This window comes from Balaenoptera ricei, chromosome 6, assembly GCF_028023285.1.
Source record: "Balaenoptera ricei isolate mBalRic1 chromosome 6, mBalRic1.hap2, whole genome shotgun sequence".
In the NCBI taxonomy this organism is placed as follows: domain Eukaryota; kingdom Metazoa; phylum Chordata; class Mammalia; order Artiodactyla; family Balaenopteridae; genus Balaenoptera; species Balaenoptera ricei.
Genome location: NC_082644.1, coordinates 27,043,048 through 27,057,232, shown reverse-complemented (window position 1 = coordinate 27,057,232; position 14,185 = coordinate 27,043,048). Strand labels below are relative to the sequence as shown.

Below are 14,185 nucleotides of genomic sequence, written 5' to 3'. Positions count from 1 at the left end.
GGCTTAGTTGCCCCAGCATGTGGGATCTTAGTTCCTCGACCAGGTATCCAACCCATGCCCCCTGCATTGGAAGGCGGATTCTTAACCATTGGACCACTAGAGAAGTCTCCAAGTCCTTCCTTCTCATAGCAGCCTAAAACACAGTTTGACTTGCCACTCTTCCATTCACAGTTCTCAAGTGACTTCTCACTGTTTTTGCCCTTCTGACTTCCAAGAGTTGGTCTAAGCCTGTCTCCAGCTCCTTTCTCTATGTTCTGATTAAGGCAACTTACTCATCATCTTTTTCATACTTCTGAATCTTTGCCCAAGCGGATCTTTCTCTCCCTGAAATGCTTCAGCCGTTTGCTTAGAGGATAACTACTCATCCTTCAGGAGTTGATCAGTAGTTACTTCTGAACCCCTTGGCTCCAACTGAGTTGGTCATTCTCTCCTTTGTCATTCATTATTTGGTGTGTTTTATTTGATGGTCTGAATTTGTCTCTAACTCCCCAGGGTGAGTGTTCTTGAGTGCAAGCACTGGGTCTCATTTAGCTCTCTGTCCCCTCCACAGGGCCTGGCAGGCTAGGCACTAATTGCATGTTGACTGACCAGCTACTCTTCTGGGTCTGGAATGAGGCTTCAAGGACCAAGGAACTGTGGAGGTGAGTGGAGGAAGAGCCAGGCCTGCTCAGGAGAGTATCCCTCAAAGGAGAGAGGGGTGTACTTTTCAGCACTCACTGCGTTTCTGTTAAGTAGACAAGAAGGGACAATCCACAGCCCTTACCAGCAGGAAACTCCTCCCTAGTTGGGGGTGTGAGACTTTTTTTATAGTATATTGAAATATAAGCGATTTTGTTAATCAAGTGGAGGTTGATGTAGGTGGGGGTACCAAACTCAGGGGCAGAAATGTACAGCAAATTGAATGCAGCTGGCTGATAGACAAATCAATAGACAAATAAACCACTTTTATTTGATTTCAACTTTGGTGTAACAACATAGTTATATAAGCATGTTTGATATTAGAACTTAAATAAAATTCAAAAAATTAAAAGTAGAAAATAAAAAATATTTTAATCATTAAATTATTAAATTTTTCTTTTCTGTTCATTCCTCCTTTGGAACCTGACATCTTTTCTTTTGTCCCAAGAGGTAAGTGTCAGATCTTCTGCCTCTTGCAGAATATAGGACAGACTATATAGCCTTGACTATCGACTAGGAGCTATATTTAGTTTTAGTCTTTCTTGATGGAAAACAACTGTTCACATGAAGTTTTCTCCAAACATGGAGGGAATCTTTGCTTGATGGTTTTTATTTTTAGAATAACTGTGAATTGATATATTTGAGAATTGTGGAATGCCAATCTTGCCATATTTATTTTTCAGTATCATACAGCACTGTTCTGTTTGTTGCTTTTTATTCATTTTTTTTATTGCTAATAATATTAATTAGAAAAATGATGTTAATCTCTAGTCAATTTTGAAGTAAGGGAACTTTTATTGGATTTCAGTCTTTATCTCTACAATTTGGGGAATGTACTCTAGATAGAACATTCAATTCTGGAAATTGATTTCTCTGTAGATAAGTGGGCAAGAGAATGTCTTGCCAAATGTGATTCTCAAAGACACTGTGTCACTAGAAATAAATGAGTTGACTCATAGATTGGTGTAACTATTTGTGGAAGCCCTTGGAGGGCAGTTCTCACAGTTGGAATGGGTAGGATGCCAACCCTAAACCCTAGTCTTTGTTCTCATCTTTACTGATAAGCTGGGGTAGGAATTTCCCTTTGAATAACATAAGTAATATATTTCTTTCAGCAGTTCAAAAAATCTCTTGAGCAGCTTATCACCTAACCCCCACATGTATGCATGTGTTACCATATTGTGTGTACCTCCAGGTTCCTCAAGCAGATTCTTCAGCTGTCTGCAAGCCAAGTCACGAATGGGTTTTCGGTTCATTACTATTTTATAGTTTTTGGTGCTAAACTCTTTTTAGCATACAGGCATTCTTTGGGATGGTATCCTTGACCTATGTTCATATAAAAAACACTGGGTTTATGTTTCTGGAACTGGGACAACTGCAACAGCATTCCAGGAGCATCGTCACATGCACGTGTCATTTCTAATGTTGTACCTGTCATGGGTACTAAGCCCCAAAACTCTCCAGGCCCATAGGAACTCTTACGGACACAGTAAATGAACATGGTTAACCGGTCATATGTTTTTAATATGTACTCTATAATTCTAATTTAAAACACTGCAAGTTACTTCTTTAAAATGCTTCATGACCTTTTAAATTCTGCCATCTCTTTAACACACTATGTGTTAGATTTTTGGTTAAAAGTAAAATTGCAAATATTTGCTTTTGTTTAAGGTACAAATATTTTTTTTTGTTTGTGTACAGTAGATTGTTTTGCTGTTAATTGCTATCTGAAAGGTTTTGGTGCCATGGTGTTTTATCACTTGATACATCCTTGTATTTCAGAGGCTTATCTCATACTTTACTCATGTGCACACTTTAGCCATGTTGACAGTCTGCCCTTTTTTTGGTCAAATCACTTGGTGTTATTTCTTCTGAATATTGGTCATGGTTCCTACTTATGGTTTGATGTATAATGGCCTTAAATATGTAGAAATAGACTTCACTTCCACAAAGAAATGTTACCCCCCCTTTTTCTTAAACCACATTATCTTCTTAGTCTAGCTTTTATTTTCACACTGTTTAGGTTGAGATATGGGTACAAGAAATTTCCCTTTCCGATTATTTCAACTAAAAGAAAATCAACAACATAAGAATGATGATGTGAGGCAGCTGATGCTCAGCCTCTTAGTCCAAGAGATAAAAGGGATGGTGAAGGCCGTGATGGAGCTGAAAGCTCATTCTTTTTTTTTTTTTTTTTGGCTGTGCCATGCGGCTTGCAGGATCCTAGCTCCCCGACCAGGGATAGAACCCAGGCCCTCAGCAGTGAAAGCGCAGAGTCCTAACCACTGGACCACCAGGGAATTCCCTGAAAGCTCATTCTTGTCTGAAGAGTACTGTTCTGTGTGGCCCCAGATAAATTTTTCCAGGTGAGAATTTGATTTCAGTATAGTTAGATCTTCTTCCTTTACCTAATTAGTATGTGAAATCTCTTGATTTTTAAGTATTGGCAGCTAGTTCACATAGGCCAATCCTATGCAGGCCAGACAAGGTAAACTGGATGCCCATTCTGCCTGCAGGCTGTGAGTATGCTACTTCTGGTAGAAGGAACAGGGTTTCAGTGGGTACAGGAAAACCCATATCCAACATAAGCACTGGATCCTTCACAGTGTGTTAGAAGGTCACTGGTGCCTAGTACAGAGCCTGACACATAGGTGCTCAGTGAGTGTACAGGCTTTGAATGGAGAGAAACTCTTTGTGTTGTACTTATTGGGACCATGGGCGGTGAGCTACTTATTTTCCACCCAGCCTCATTTTTCTCCTCTGTGAGATATGACTGGAGTCCTCTGATGCTGCATCAACTCTGGTGACTGTAAATTTTGAAAGCCTTTGTCCATGGGGCCTCCCTAATCCTCTCCCAGATGTTCACTCTCCTTGTGTTTTACTCCCATGGCACCATAGGCTGCCCCTTCTGAAACTTAGCATTTCTCTCCAGAATTTTAGTTTTACTTATCCTCCTAACCACCAGCTGCGAGTACTCATAGGGCAAGGACCATGTCTCACTCACTTTGGGGTCCACAGACTAGGTGGGGATTCAGTATTCTCCATAGTGTGGATGAGCTAATGTTTTATCTTCAACAACCTTATAAGCGAGTTGCTCTCATAGAATTGACAGTAGTTATTGATACATACAAGTTAAGGATGCAGACTCTTGGAAAATGGTGGATTAATGACTTCTGAAAATTTTCTCCTCCATAAAAGCAATGAGAAAACTGGCATAAATTGTCAAAATCAACTTTTACAGAACTCTGGAAATTAACCAGAGACTTACAGTAGTCTGGGAAATGTTTATTCAAGAAAAAAATGGCTTATTCTCAGTAAGAGCAGCAAGTGTTCACTTGCCCTGTTCCCATAACAACCTTCCAGCTTTGTGTTAGCCTTGAACACCAACAGTTCACAATCACAGTGAAACCAGGAGCCGCAGTCATTGGAAGGGTAAGAATGGGATGAGAGGAGATTCTTCAAAGCCTTATTCCCAGAGAATTGTCATTGTTCGACCTGTCTGGTGTTTCCTGGAAGAGCTCACGTGTAAGCTGTCTTTATTTTACCTTGCTTGGTGTTCATCCAATGTGAAAAACCTTTACCTTGGGGCATTTGTCAAAACAACTAAAGAGAATTGATTAACTTTTTAATTAGTCTTTAATCAGAGTTGATGAATGATAGTTAAGGAAACAATAGGCTAACCAAAGAGTTTAAAAGGAAAAGCTGGGAATGTGATGTCCTTAGGGGTTTTGGAAAGCTCCAACACATTCCTAGGAATCTAGAAGGCCAAGTGCTCGTGCAGGGCTGTGTGCTAACTCAGGGAAGATATAAAAGGGCTCTAAACTTTTACCTCTGGTTAACCTTCAGGTTCTGTGGAAGCAGGAAGTGAAGACTAAGGCAGAGAAGTCAACTGCCTGGCTGAGTGTTGCACACATGCCCCAACCTGCACATAGAGCCTTTGGCAATGACTAGGAAACTTAGTGGTTCCAGAAATTTAGGAAATCTCTGTCCTCTCATTACTGCACATTAATTTAACTGAGCAGAGACATAAGTGGCCCTACATAACAAAGAATACAGACTTTCAGAGTTACTTCACTAAACAAACAAAAAATAATAACGGCAATAATAACAAACCGGGGGTGGGGTGGAATCAGATTTCCAGAGTTCTACATTATGTTATTTAAAATGTTCAGTTTTCAACAGAAGTTATAAGTCATGCAAAGAAATAAAGTGTCGCTAATATGCAGGAAACAAAGCAAACAATAAAGACTGTCCCCAAGGAAGCCCAGGCATCAGACCTACTAGACAAAGACTTTAAATCAACTATTTTAGTATGTGCAAAGAACTAGAGGAAACCATGTGAAAAGAACTGAAGGGAAGTATGAGAACAGTGTCTCATTTAATAGAGAATATTAATAAAGAGAAAGTATAAAAAAATAACTAAACAGAAATTATGGAGTAGGAAAGTACAATATCAAATTAAAAATTCAAGAGCAGATTTGAGCAGGCAGAAGAAAGAATCAGTAAACTGGAATATAGGTCAGTTGAGATTATCCAGTCTGAGGAATGCAATGAAGCTAAAGATGAAGAAAAATGAATAGTGCCTAAGAGACCTGTGGGACACCATCAAGCATGCAAGCAACATATAATAGGGAGTTCCAGATGAGAGGAGAAAGAAAGTAGAAAGTATTTAAAGATATGACTGAAAACTTCCCAAATTTGATGAAAAATGTTAATTTACACATCCAGAAGCTCAGTGAGCTGCAAGTAGGATAAAGTCAAAAGAGTTCCATGTCGAGACACATTATAATCCAACTTGAAAACCAAAGACAGAATCTTGAAAGCATCAAGAGAGAAGCAACTCATCATGTATGGGACAACCCCAATGAGAGTAACGGTTGATTTCTCATAAAAAACCATGGAGCCCAAAAAGGAGTGTGCTGATATGTTGAAGGTGTGGGAAGAAAAAGATTGTCATCAAGAATTCTATATCCTTTGCTGTGCAAAAGCTTTGAAGTTTCATTAGGTCCCATTTGTTTATTTTTGTTTTTATTTCCATTACTCTAGGAGGTGGATCAAAAAAGATCTTGCTGTGATTGATGTCAAAGAGTGTTCTTCCTATGTTTTCCTCTAAGAGTTTTATAGTGTCCGGTCTTACATTTAGGTCTCGAATCCATTTTGAGTTTATTTTTGTGTATGGTGTTAGGGAATATTCTAATTTCCTTCTTTTACACGTAGCTGTCCAGTTTTCCTGGCACCACTTATTGAAGAGACTGTCTTTTCTCCATTGTATATCTTTGCCTCCTTTGTCATAGATTAGTTGACCATAGGTGCCTGGGTTTATCTTTGGGCTTTCTATCTTGTTCCCTTGATCTATGTTTCTGTTTTTGTGCCAGTACCATATTGTCTTGATTACTGTAGCTTTGTAGTATAGTCTGAAGTCAGGGAGTCTGATTCCTCCAGCTCCTTTTTTTTTTTTTGCACAACAAAGGAAACCATAAACAAGACGAAAAGACAACCCTCAGAATGGGAGAAAATATTTGCAAACAAATCAACGGACAAAGGATTAATCTCCAAAATATATAAACAGCTCATTCAGCTCAATATTAAAGAAACAAACAACCCAATCGAAAAATGGGCAGAAGACCTAAATAGACATTTCTCCAAAGAAGACATACAGATGGCCAAGAAGCACATGAAAAGCTGCTCAACATCACTAATTATTAGAGAAATGCAAATCAAAACTACAATGAGGTATCACCTCACACCAGTTAGAATGGGCATCATCAGAAAATCTACAAACAACAAATGCTGGAGAGGGTGTGGAGAAAAGGGAACCCTCTTGCACTGTTGGTGGGAATGTAAATTGATGCAGCCACTATGGAGAACAATATGGAGGTTCCTTAAAAAACTAAAAATAGAATTACCATATGATCCAGCAATCCCACTACTGGGCATATACCCAGAGAAAACCGTAATTCAAAAAGACACATGCACCCCAATGTTCATTGCAGCACAATTTACAATAGCCAGGTCATGGAACCAACCTAAATGCCCATCGACAGACAAATGTATAAAGAAGTAGTGGTACATATATACAATGGAATATTACTCAGCCATAAAAAGGAACGAAATTGAGTCATTTGTTGAGACGTGGATGGATCTAGAGACTGTCATATAGAGTGAAGTAAGTCAGAAAGAGAAAAACAAATATCGTATATTAATGCATGTATGTGGAACCTAGAAAAATGGTACAGATGAACTGGTTTGCAGGGCAGAAGTTGAGACACAGATGTAGAGAACAAACGTGTGGACACCAAGGGGGGACAACCGCGGTGGGGTGGGGATGGTGGTGTGCTGAATTGGGCGATTGGGATTGACATGTATACACTGATGTGTATAAAATTGATGACTGATTATAAATAAATAAACAAATAAATAAATAAATAATTCTATATCTAGCAAAATGAAGGAGAAAATTAAGACATTCCCAGATTAACAAAAGCTCTGAGAATTTGTTGCTAGTAGACTTGCCCTACAAAAAATACTAAAGAGTCTTTCAGATTGATATGAAAGGACATTAGACAGGAACTTGAATCCACGTGAAGAAGTAGCATCAGTAAAGTAACCATATGGATGTATATAAAAGGCAACATAAATGAATTCTTTTGTTTGTAACTCCTTTTTTCCTATGTGATTTAAAGGACAACTGCATAAAACAATAATTGTGACTCTCCATTGGGTACATAATGTATGAAGATGTAATCTGTATGACAATAACAGCATGAATGAGAGGGGCATAAAATGGAGCTACACAGGAGCTAAGTTTTTTGATACTATTAAGTTGATATTAATCAAAACTAGATTGTCATAAATTAAGATTTTTGTCCAGTAATCCCCAAGGCAACCACTAAGAACTAAAAGAATATACAGTTGAAGAAATGACAAGGCAATAGGACACAAGAAAATACTTAATACAAAAGAAGGCAGTAATAGAGGAATAGAAGGAAAAATGCATAGAAATAAGCAAAATGACATGTAAATCCTATCTTATCAGTAGTTGTATTAAATATATATGGATTAAACACTCCAATGAAAAGGCAGAGATTGGCAGAAGGGATTAAAAATATCCAAGTATATGCTGTCTGCAATAGACACACTTTAGATTCAAAGATACAGGTTGAAAATAATAGAATGGAAACATATACCATGCAAACAGCAACCAAGAGAGAGCTAGAGTGACTATGCTAATATCAGACAAAACAGACTTTAAGACAAAAAGTGTTACTAGGGACAAAGAAGGATATTTTATAATAATAAACAGATCAATCCATCAAGAAGATCTAAAAATTATAAATGTAAAAGGACCTAATAACAAAGCAACAAAATGCATGAAGGGCTGACAAAATTGAAGGGAGAAATAGTTCAACAATAGTTGGCGGCTTCAAAAAAATGCAGACTCTTGAGTTCCAGTTGCATGACCAAGGCTGCATGGCCCTGGGTTAGTTGTTTAACCTCTCTCTCATGTCTAAAATGGAGATGAGGACCTACCTTATGGGGTTGTTATATAGATTGACTGGAAACACGAAAAGCACCTATTCCTGACATATGGTGAGCACTCGTTCAGTGTCATATCATTATCCCCATTTAACAGTGGAGGAAACTGAGGCCTACATAGGCAAAGTGAGTTGTCCAAGCTAGTAGATGGTGAAGCTGGGAATCAAAGCTAGGCCTATTGATGCCAAAACACCTTCTAATGACTCCTTTTCTGCCTGGGACTGTGGGTCTTTGTTTCAGGCAGCTGTGTCTGAGACGCTGGTCCTCCTGTAAAGCCTCCCAGACGACCCTGGGCACACAGACATGGAAACAGTACTATCTCTGCTGATCCGAGCTGGAGTTCCGAATGGAATCTGGGTGGCCAGAGAAGGACTTTATCTGCAAAGCCATTGCTGGGCACAAAGGTACGGGGTGGGGAAGGTGGTAACTCTGTGCATTCCCACTCTTTCCCTGGTCAGATCTCTAGGGATTTGGTTTTTCAACCAATTAGTTGGAAAATGCCACATAATGAGGACATACCCTGCTATGTTCTATACCTGTGTTATCATTTGATCCTCACAGAGATCATTACATCTATTTCAGAGTAGAAAGAAACAGAAACTAAGAGATAAGGATGTTGTAACTGTTGTTCACAGTAACATGGCTGGTGGGTGATAGGCAGTCCTGAGCATGATACCCAAACTGTAAGTCTGAAGTCCCAGCTCTTTCTGTCCACCACTGTCCCTAGAATCAGCACCTGTCATGCTCCTGAGAGAGAAGAGGAATGACTTGCCTGCCTCCCCTTCACCAAGTTGAATGTTCACATCCCAGGCATCCATGTGTATGCTTAAGGCAAGTCTGTGTTCTCTTTCAGGAGAGATAGATGAGCTGGCCTACATCTCAACCAGAGTACTGGTTTGATGGGCGGGAGGAGTCCGTGGTGTGCACCGTGTCGTCAGATGGCACCGTGTGTGCCTGGGATCTGCAAGAGGTGAGCTGTCCAGGAGGGGGCCAGGAGGAGAAGTGACCAGATGCTGCTATGTCCTCAGTCTTAGCGAGGCCCTTTGCCTTTATTCTCTTTAAGCATCACAGCCAACTTGTGAGGTGAGGAGTGGGAGCCCCATTGTACAGATGAGAAATCTGAGCTGCAGGAGGCTCAGTCGCTGTGCCAGGTCACACTTCAGACTTGAGTCTGATTGATCGCAAATGCCCTTGACTCTCTGCTGTCCTGCCTCAGGGAGATGGGCATTTTTGCAGTGCCTGATGGAGGCTGTTTATGCAAGGGGATGACAGCTGCCATGCCCATTTCTGTGATGTCCACATTGGAGCCAATGCCAGCCTCTGGGTGGTTTTGCCCAGATAATGCAGCTTTTACTCACCCCACTTGCAAACTTAAGTGTTACAACCTCGATAACTTGATTAGTATTTTGGACTTGGTTGGTACTAATTGTTAAAAAGCTTTCCTATCCATTTTCATATTCTCTGATTGCTCTTTTTTGTTGTTTAAAGGATACAGTTATTTGCATCATATGTCTTTCCTCCATGGTCAGTTTTTCATTTGTTTATCATGTTTTTTTTTCTCTTCCACGTGCTTTATTTTCCTCATATACAGTGATGTTTGACATTATAATTTCGAGTGAAGGTCTCTGGTGACTGATGGGTGCAGGTGGCTGGTCTCTGTTTCATTGCAGTTGTGTTGCCCTGAAAGAGACCCCCCTTAGGCTGTGGACATGAGACCACACAGGCTTAGATGAGGGGCTCTTGGGCAGGAAGAAGACCTGAAGGCTGGGAGGTTCCATAGTTGCCAAAACAAAAAGGTCTTGACTTGCACATAAAGAGCTTTGGTGCTGGGGTGGCAGACCTTTTCTGTAAAGGGCCAGAGAGCAAATATTTGAGGCTTTGCAGACCACGTGGTCCTGTTGCAACTACTTAACTATGTGGCTGAAAAGCAGAAGCAGCTGTAGACAAGAAGTAAACAAAAAGGGAGTGGCTGTGTTCCAATAAAACTGTACTTATGGACCCTCACATGTGAGTTTCTTGTTTTTTTCATGTGTCATGAAATATTCTTTGATTTTTTTTTTTTTAACGAAAATACAAAAATGGTTAGTGGGCTGGGTTTGGCTGCAGGCTGTGGTTTGTTGAACTCTAGTGTGGTCCGTTGGTCACAGTGTGGGACTGTTAGACAGGGCTAGACCCTTCTGCACCCATTCTGCCTGGCTTGCCAACCTTAATCCTCTTTGTGAACACATCTCCAATCTTATTTTATTTTTAGAAAGCTCAGTCATTTTGTTGGAGTCATGCAGTATGTAGCCTGTTTCTGCGCTCTGTTCCCCTGGTTGCTACTTTCTATTCTGAAATGGGAAGGGGAGTTTCACTGCTTCTTTGCCCACTTCCATACTACTAGCCACTGGTGAATAATGTGTATTCTCCGAGACCTAGTTGACATGACCCAGTCACTGGTGCCGAGTTCCTACTAGTAATAGTCTTGTTAGCTGTTTAAGCAACAGAAATCAACTGTTGATTTGTTGATGTGAGGGGGAAGAAAGAAAAGAATGGAAGAATACTGGGATATCATGATTGGAAAAAGATCATGCTAACATGATAACACCTGATAGAAAAAGAACTGTAATAACTCCAAATTGGAAAGAAACCCCATGTGGCAACTCTGAGAAACTCAGAAACAGCAATTAGAGGATTGGTTCTCTGACGCCCTATCCTAATGTGCCGTGGGCCTGCTGGACCCGAGCTCTTTACCTCGCTGTTCTAGCTTTCAGAATCCTGGGAGAGACCATGTATCTGGGAATCAGCCCATCTCGGACCAGTCATTTTCCTCTGTGCTAATGGCCGTGACAGGGCATGGGCCTTCGCCAGGCCTGGCCCGCGGTGGCACTGCTGGGTACACCACTGGGAAGGGCATGTTCTGAGCAGGGCAGTTGCAGATATGCAACAGAAACTGTTTACAACCACAAGGCTGAATTAGCTTATCTGTAAACCTGGGTTCCTTGGGGACCAAGTGAGACGTTCCACGTGGAAGTTCACTTTATGCAGCCCTGCAAAGCCCAGGTCCTGAGTACAGCCCAGTTCCCCAGCACAGCCTGGGTCCCAAGCACAGCCCAGATCCCGGGCAGGGTGGGTAGTGTTGGGTCCTGCCTCCCTGCCCAGCCTTCTTCAGTTGAGCCATAGGTAACCACTGGGAGTGCTTCAGACATCCTGTGCCCAGTGCACATGAAGAACCCCACCCTCAATCCCCCTGCAATGGCACCAACCCCAGGCAGTCTCAACACCCACGCTCAGCCACTGCTCTCCTCCAGGACACACCTGTCTCCTCTCTGGTGGAACATTGCTTCTGTGTTGTGTTCCCTACCATGCTGTGCGGCCTGTGAGGATGGGCATCATATCCTTTACACCTACATGTCCCCAGTGTGCACTGGGTGATGGTCGAATGAATGAAAATGATAAGTGTTTAGGAAATAAATGGGCCCTATGTGAGTTGTTACATTAATTTTGTTGTTGCCTAGGGCACGGAGATCTGTTGAGCCCTCTACAGCCTGCAGCTCCGGTGAATTTGGTGACTTACCCTCGGCTGCAACTGGTTGTCACCGTGGACGAGCAGGGACTGATCAAAGTATGGAAAGCAGAGAATGGGTGTGAGCAAGCCTCCTGCCTGCCTACATACTCGTCTTCATTGGAGGCCTGAGACTTTCCAGAAGGCCCCCTCCTGCTGGTGAGTGACCCAGCTCTCAGGAACCTCTGCTGTTTCCCAGGGTCTGTGGACCTGGCACCAGACCACTGTGCCAGGTGGCACTTCAAGCCAGGCCCTCCACGTGGAAGACCAAGTGACCACATAATTCTGCTCGGTCCCCCAAGCTCCTCCTTGCCTGCCATGTGGAGGGCAGACTCCTCATCCCCCTTCGGCTCTAGTGTGCCACAGCCTGTTCCCTGGCCCCATCTCTGCAGCCTCTCACCCTTTCAGAGTGAGGTCCAGCCCTGTGGGCTGCCTGTGTTTTCTTGTCCACGGGCCCCTGCTTTCGTGTCTCCTGGTCCTACTCATAGTCTTTCTTCCCCTTGCAGTTCCTTCTCACTACTGCATTCTCACCCTTCTTTCCCCCTTTTCAAGTCTCCACGAGGGCCCAACTCAAAGGAAAACTGAGGCATGTTCGACAGAATGCAAGCATTTGCCTCAGATGATGAAGGCCTTCTGCTGCCAGGACATTTGTTTTAGAGGTGATTCTTGGGCATTGGGAGGGAGCATTTGGCCAGAGAGAAATGGCAAAAGTGGGTGTTAGCTGGCAGATTGAGGAAGTAGCTCTCACCTGGGGGCAGTATCCTCCTCCTGGAGGGAAGGAGGTCTTTGCAAGTGTGGGCAAACTGGCATCCCAAATATCAAGATGAGCAGACATCCAGGAACAGTTTCATATGTAAACAGAACTAACTCTGTAAAAGAACTAAGCTCGTAAACAAAAAAAGTAAAACCTGATGAAACAGATTTCACATAAACAACTCTAGTTGTTTAAAGAAGACTTTGGAATAAGTGTAATTAACATCTCCAGAGCAATTTGAGAATATATTGTGTAGATGAAGAGGAAGCCACTAAGTTTCTCTCCTGGGAATGGTAGAGCACATGATTCACACATACTTGTCAGTGAAGGACAATTAGAAAAATTAGAATATATATCAAGTCAGAGAGCTAAAAAGAGCAAACGGTTTCTAGGCCAAGATTCAGAAGATGGCAGAAATCAAAGTGCTGAGCCTAACAATGGGGCTGCTTTTGCCCTGGAGATGTTTACTACAAAGCTAAGGGGCTGAGCAGAGCTTAATAGCCAAGTAGACAAAAGTTGGACTGCAGGGCCACCAAGGAATGGAGCCCTGTGAATCCTCTTACGTTGGGTGGGTTATCAAGTTTCAGCCTAAGAGTGAGGGTGGTCTGAAAGTAAACAGTCCCTGAACTGGCTGCAGCTGCCCAGTTACTGGCTGGGAGTAAATGAAAATCCTTTCTGGAGAAGGTTAACAACTCCCAAGGCCTCTCTTTTCAAATACAGTGTTCAGCACTCACTTAGAGATAAGTAGGCACATGAGGTAAGATGATATGAACTACCCAAGGCAATCTACAGATTCAGTGCAATCCCTATCAAACTACCATTGGCATTTTTCACAGAACTAGAGCAAATTTTTTTTTTTTTAATTACATGGAAACACAAAAGACCCCGAATAGCCAAAGCAATCTTGAGAAAGAAAAATGGAGCTGGAGGAATCAGACTCCCTGACTGCAGACTATACTACAAAGCTACAGTAATCAAAACAGTATGGTACTGGCACAAAAACAGAAATATATATCAATGGAATAGGATAGAAAGCCCAGAAATAAACTCACGCTCCTATGGTCAATTAATCTATGGCAAGGGAGGAAAGAATATACAATGGAGAAAAAACAGTCTCTTTGATGAGTGGTGCTGGGAAAACTGGACAGCTACATGTAAAAGAATGAAATTAGAACATTCTCTAACACCATACACAAAAATAAACTGGAAATGGATCAAAGACCTAAATGTAAGGCCAGACACTATAAAACTCTTAGAGAAAAACATAGGCAGAACATTCTTTGACATAGATCAAAGCAACATCGTTTTTGATCCACCTCCTAGAGTAATGAAAATAAAAACAAAAATAAACAAACGTGACCTAATTAAGCTTAAAAGCTTCTGCACAGCAAAGGAAACCATCAGCAAAACAAAAAGATACCCATAGAATGGGAGAAAATATTTGCAAATAATGCAACTGACAAGGGGTTAATCTCCAAAATATACAAACAGCTCATGGAGCTCTATGTCAAAAAAACAAACAACCCAATCAAAAAATGGGCAGAAGATCTAAACAGACAGTTCTCCAAAGAAGATATACAGATAGCCAAAAAGCATATGAAAAGATGCTCAGCATCACTAATTATCAGAGAAATGCAAATCAAAACTACAATGAGGTATCACCTTGCACCTGT

At 41.5% G+C, this 14,185-nt stretch overlaps 1 protein-coding gene across 1 annotated transcript in view; it reads left to right on the top strand.

The window, feature by feature from the left end:
• FBXW12 (F-box and WD repeat domain containing 12) overlaps positions 1 to 13,779 on the top strand; it is an 85,809-nt gene extending 72,030 nt beyond the window's left edge. The window contains 6 exon segments of the mRNA XM_059924362.1: positions 551 to 641; positions 8,455 to 8,618; positions 9,068 to 9,098; positions 9,100 to 9,184; positions 11,712 to 11,917; positions 12,311 to 13,779. Of these exon segments, the coding sequence (XP_059780345.1) occupies positions 551 to 641; positions 8,455 to 8,618; positions 9,068 to 9,098; positions 9,100 to 9,184; positions 11,712 to 11,729 (389 nt within the window). The 3' untranslated portion in view covers positions 11,730 to 11,917; positions 12,311 to 13,779.
• The last annotated feature ends 406 nt before the right edge of the window (positions 13,780 to 14,185 follow it).